This window comes from Belonocnema kinseyi, chromosome 9 (genome assembly GCF_010883055.1).
Source record: "Belonocnema kinseyi isolate 2016_QV_RU_SX_M_011 chromosome 9, B_treatae_v1, whole genome shotgun sequence".
In the NCBI taxonomy this organism is placed as follows: domain Eukaryota; kingdom Metazoa; phylum Arthropoda; class Insecta; order Hymenoptera; family Cynipidae; genus Belonocnema; species Belonocnema kinseyi.
In genome coordinates, this window is record NC_046665.1 from 83,876,228 (window position 1) to 83,882,237 (window position 6,010).

Below are 6,010 nucleotides of genomic sequence, written 5' to 3' on the forward strand. Positions count from 1 at the left end.
TTTGAATTCTAATCACTTCATAATGAATTTAATATGATACCTATACATATTTCCCTATTCTTCCCCTATTGTCTTGAAAAATCAAGCTATTTTCCCTGTTTTCAAATCACTTTTGGTGTTTAAAATCTGAAATATATATTATGGCGATTCAATTAAATAAAAATTATGTAAAATAGTATTTCCGACGATTAAAAGTAATGTAAAATGGCAATTCAATAAAAAATGGTAAATAGTAATTCCGTAAAATAAGTATTAGGGAAACCAGAATTTCGGGAATATTCATCTACCTCGTTTTTGATTCTTAGTATTGTTATACTTTTAGAAGAGAGATGGATTTTTTGTAAACTCACCTGTGCCCCATTATTGACTGTTTGTCAGGGATGGCTGGGAATTTTTCATTTATCAGAGCTGGTAATTCTTTGGTAATGTAGCTGTACATTCTATAATTATTTTTCCATGGGTCGACTGTTGCATCCACATAGAAACCAGCGCCGGTACCAAAATCCCAAGAGGTTTCTTCGCCAGGAATGTTAAGTCCTCGAGGACTTGTGTCGGGTGCAACAATTATAACTCCATGCTCAGCTGCGTATTTTTGAGCTCCAGCTTTTTGCACAAAATTTGCCTCTGTGCATGTCAATCCTGAGAGCCAATAGATTACTGGCACTGGACTAATTTCTGCTTGTGGCGGTAAATAGACGCCAAAGTTCATTTTGCATTTTAATTCGGTGCTGAAATTATTTGTATCATTGTGAGGAGATGTATTTTTAGTTATTTTCAGATTTTCCAAAGGCAGCGAGTCACAAATTTTTAGATTATATATATATATATATATATTTTTTTTTTTTTGAATTTAATATAATTTGTTTTCGATTGTGGTTTAAAAACATCACATGTAGCACGTGATTTAAAAATTGTTGTGATTGTTAAGTTCGATAATTGTTCATTTTTTCAATTATGAAATCATTTAGTCTACAGTGCTTAATTGTAACATGTTTTACTTAAAAACTATTCAATTTTAAGCCTTTATTTTTTAGCGTAAATTTTAAATTTAAAGAATTTTAAAATGCAGTTTTGAAGACTTAAATAGTTAAAAATCAAAAGAGTTTCAATTTGAAAATGATTGATAAAAAACGTTTTATATTGTTAAACTGCAAATATAAATTAATTAAAGACTTTTAAAACTGAACTGTAATTCGCTTGTTAAAAATTGAACAATAATTGATTTTACAACATGATTCTGCATCTGTTTAAAATTAAACAATTTACAGATTTTAACGTTGAAAAGTGAACTGTCTAAATTTGAAACCTTAGAAGTTAAACAAATTTAAACGTCCAATTAAAACTTTATAAACTATTTTCAATTTTTAAATAATTTCATATTAATAGATTCATAATTAAACGCTTCCATTAGAATTAAAATACTACTTAAATATTATTTCAGTCTATGACAAACCATTTTTAACCCACTCAATTTGACATTTTTTAATTAAAAAAAAAAATGATAAGAAAAAATACTTAGGAAGATATGATTATTCACTTAAAATGATAAATTATTAATCAAATATTTAGAACTAAACAGATTGAAATTAAAAGCCTTCAATTGTCAAATTTTGATTTTTATTTAGTTAAAAGTTGGAAAGATTATATTTTTTTCAATATTTTATGAGTTAGAAGAAATTTTTTTGTTTTTAACGTTTTTATCGAATTAGAAAGGAGCGTAATTTTAGTCTAAAAATTTTTCTGAAGTGGAAGGGCGAATTTTTGCTTTGTTTTTATGATTTTTATAGAGTTGAAATGGAGGATATTTTGGTTTTAAAGTTTTTCTCAACTGGAAAAGGCACTTCTATTGTTCTGAAGATTTTTTATTGAATTAGGAGGGAGGAAATTTGAGTTATTAAATTAAAATTAATTTGAAATTTTGGTTTTCATTTTTTCTGAATTGGATGAGGAAAATTTGTTCATCTTTAAGTTCTTTTTATCTTGAAGATACTTAAAAAACTTGTTTTTTTTTTTCGAAATCTTCAAGTCTACATTGTGTTTAAAATTGTTTTAAATCTTGTGAAATCTTAAATTATTTTTTAATCTTTTCAAAACTTCTAACATCTTTTAAACTTACTAGAATTTTTTCTAAATTAATATTTTTTCAATTTTCATTTGATCATCAAAATTCAACAATTTCATTGCATATTAATTATGTGCAATTAACAAGAAAAAATGTATGCTTGGAAAAATGTTTAAAATTTTCTAATATAAAAGATTCAACTTTCTTTGAACTCCTTTGAGTTTAAAAGCTTCTAGCAGTTTCCAAAAACCAAATTATAATGGAATTCCATATTACATTTACGTTCAATTCGTTTGAATATTATTTTTTTTGCTAAATGAGTTAGCCTAAAAAATGAAAACTTGAAGCGATTTTCAAATATTAAAAGGAATTTCCATATATTTTAAGAAGTTTGAGAGATTAAAATTGGTATAAAATATGTAAATTTTCACAATTATGTCGTTTTAGAAATTTTAAGTTATAAAAAATAATTGAACGATTATTATTTTTTTAACTGAACACTTTAAAATTTCCCAGGAATTTTAAGAACATTTATTTACTATCTTCAAACCCTTCAAAATACTTAAAAAGCGTCAACATTTTATTTTGAAATAAACCAAAATCTATATTTGGTTTTACTTTTTTTGGATTCTTCAAATTTTAAATTATTTTTGAAAAATTTTCAAACATTGTTAATAATTGTTTAAATAATTCAAAATTTCCATAAACCTTTGAATAAAGTCGAGTTAAAAATGCCTTAAAATCTTCGAGACTTTTTTTGTTACATTTTTGGGAATCTTGAAATTCTTAAAAATATTCTCTTAAAATTAATTTTTCAATTTGACTAGGAATCTTAATAAAGTTTTTTAAATCTTTCAAAATGCTTGCAAAGCGACAAAATCTTAAAAAATCTATATTTTGTTTTCAAATTTTTGAAATCTTTTCAAGTTTTAAATTAGGTTTGAATCTTTTCAAAACTTCGAAATATCTCTTTAACTTACTCGAATTTTTTCGAAACGAATAATTGTTCAATTATTATTTATAAATCAAAATTTTTATTATCTTGAAACCCTTCAAAATTCTTAAAAAGCTTCGAAATTTTCTTTTGAAATCTTCGTAAATCTAGATTTTTTCTCTATTTTTTGTAATCTTCTAATTTTTAATTATTTAAAAAAATCTTTTATTATTTTTCAAATTTTTAATATTTTTTAAATTTATTTCCGAAAGCTTTTAATAAGTCCTGCAAAATACATTTCTTTGTAATTTTTCAAAAATATTCTCTTAAAATTAAATTTTAATTATCCTAAAATTCAAGTTTGTTACGTAATTTATGGAGAGCCTCTGACAAACTATTTTCTAAAAATTGCTATGGATTTTGACCAAGTATTTAAAATAAAGAAAAGAAGATTCAAAATAATGAAAAAGTAATTGGAAAACTAAAATTTAAATAAGGTTTTTATAAATACCTATTTTAGGATACGATTTTAGTAAAAAAAATATTGCATAATAAATAATTTATTTAATGATAAAGCAAGATTTCAGTGCGAATCAATTTAAAAAATTATTTTCTAACCTAAAAAATTCAAATTTCTGTGAATCCGTTAATTTCGAAAAGATCCACCAGATTCTAAAAACCGGATTCAACAGGAATTCCAGATTCCAATTTACGTTTAATTCGTTTGAACCATTTGTTAACTGGGCTAGTTTCAAAAATAAAATTACGGAATACAAATCCTCTCTAAATCTTGATCGATTCCATCTAAATCTAAAAATAGCTTTCATTCTAAATAAATATCTAACCTTTCAATACGCTGCGCAAGAAAGATATGAATGACAATTATAATAAATACCTTTCGTGAGAATAGACCTTTTGCCATCCTCCAAAACACTTATTGTTGGACACTAAAGTGACCTCAGTCATCTGGAAATCGTCAAAAAACATTGTTAAAAAGGAAGGACTCTATGAGCTTAGAAAAAACGTCGCAAACGGAGAACCTCAAGTGCATAAATGTACTGTGACCGGTTTGGAAATAGATAATTTGTGAGCAAGGTCAAATGATATCTAAAAACAGTGAGGTTATAGACCTCCTTGATAAAGAATTAAATGTCTAGTATTGAGAAAATGACTTTTTTATCAGCACTTGTAACTCCCCTTTCAAATATCTGATCCGTATTTACCTTAGGAATTCGAATTAAGGTAAAATTTTTCGATTATTTTGAAAAACGAATTTTTTTTATTATACCGGGTGACACACGATGCAAGACGGTTCCAAGCTTTTGGAGCATTCAATCGGCTTATTTTTCAGCATGGGCGACATGGGGACTGGCGCTGTTTCGATCTTTCATGCCTGGATTATCATGGAGTTTATCTTTGAATTCAGAAGTATCAAAATAGAAATATTGTTTTCTCATGAATTACAAGAAAATAATATTTCCTAACGTTCCGATTTATCAGGGCTTTATAATAAACGCTAATAAAATATAGAAAACGACATTATACAACAAAGTTGTCCGGAAATGCATTAGGAACTTTTTTCTTCGAATATTCATATCGTCCCCAAATTGGTTCGAATCCGAAGAAAAGTAAGTGCGTTTTTTTGAAAAATAAATTATATAGCTCTATGAAGTTTAACACGTATTTCGGATAAGAAACGAGTAAGGTTTTCTAAATATCAATCCCATATGCTTACATAAATTGTTTCAACAATTTATTACTGTTTTGATCAGTTTTCTCTTAGAATAGAGGTCAATTATATTTAACAGAAATAATTTTTGAAGCCATTTATTATTATTTATAACAATATTCTCTCAGAATAATCCTAAAAAGTTGCAGTTTTTGCTAACATTTTCCACTTTTTGTTGACTTTTCAATTAGAGACAAGGGCGATGAATAAATTATGCAAAGTTTTTTTTCATTTTGTACAAAAAAGTTGTATTTCGATGAATTTTTGATAGATTACATACATTTTCAGCCACATAGTTGAGTTTTTAAACGTAAAAAATCACCTTTAACCATAAGTGGAATAGTTAAATTTGATTTCGAATCAAATTTTCAATTAAAAAAATGAATTTTCTACAATACACTTAAATTTTCAACAAAGAAGTTCATTTTTCGTTTGAAAAAGATTCATTTTTAACCAGACAGCAGCATTTCTCACTAAAAAAGATGAAATTTTTACAAAAAGAACCAAACCAAAAAGATGAATGTTAGCCAAAATAGTTAAACTTTTAATAAAACAAAATTTCTAGTCAAGAAAGATAAAAAAGACAATAAAATTGTTAAATACTCAAGAGAAAAAGAAGAATTTTCAATAAAACAGTTGCAGGTTTAACCAAAAAGGATGACACAAAATTGTTAAATTTGGTTTAAACACAATCCTGACCTTCCCGTCTCACCCAAAATACTATGTAATTTTCGATTTTTCGTCAACTCTTCATTTTCTAAACAATTGATTATTGTTTATAACTATCTTCTCTTAATTTAACTTTTTCTGAAAAAAGATCTTATCACTTCGCTCCACTGGGAATCAAAACACAGGAGAATTTTTTTCTAAGAAATACACCCTATCTCGAGCCAGGTGTTACATTTATGATATGAGTAATTTAAAGGAATCTGTATTATCATCAGAGGTAGTTACTGTCGATCAGTGTAGATGTCTTTCCACAATCTGTGAAAATAGAAATCAAAACTATCAATAAAGTTAACTCATCAAATAACAGAAAATACTTAACGTCATTTCTGACGAGATGGAAAATAAATGTTTAAAATTTAATTTAAAAAATTTATTTTCCATATAGTAAGAAATGACTAAGTATTTTCTGTTTACGACATATATATATATATATGATAATAGATTTTATGCTTTCACGATGATTCATTTTGATAAAAAGAGATATTTCGGGTTTCACTCGTGTACAAAACTACTACGAATTGTTTGCCGACGTTTCGTGAACATTGCAGTTCACATC

At 26.1% G+C, this 6,010-nt stretch overlaps 1 protein-coding gene across 3 annotated transcripts in view; it reads right to left on the minus strand.

Moving 5' to 3' along the window:
- LOC117179941 (S-formylglutathione hydrolase) overlaps nt 1-6,010 on the minus strand; it is a 26,167-nt gene that overhangs the window by 9,511 nt on the left and 10,646 nt on the right. Inside the window, exons 1-3 of one of the 3 annotated variants that reach the window (XM_033372174.1) lie at nt 4,285-4,375; nt 3,892-3,962; nt 351-728 (exon numbers count right to left, since the gene is read on the minus strand). In XM_033372174.1, coding sequence (XP_033228065.1) covers nt 351-728; nt 3,892-3,962; nt 4,285-4,359 — 524 coding nt within the window. In that variant the 5' untranslated portion in view covers nt 4,360-4,375. Of the gene's footprint in view, nt 1-350; nt 729-3,891; nt 3,963-4,219; nt 4,376-6,010 lie in introns of those variants that run through there. The other 2 variants (XM_033372175.1, XM_033372173.1) reach the window with 2 other exon arrangements.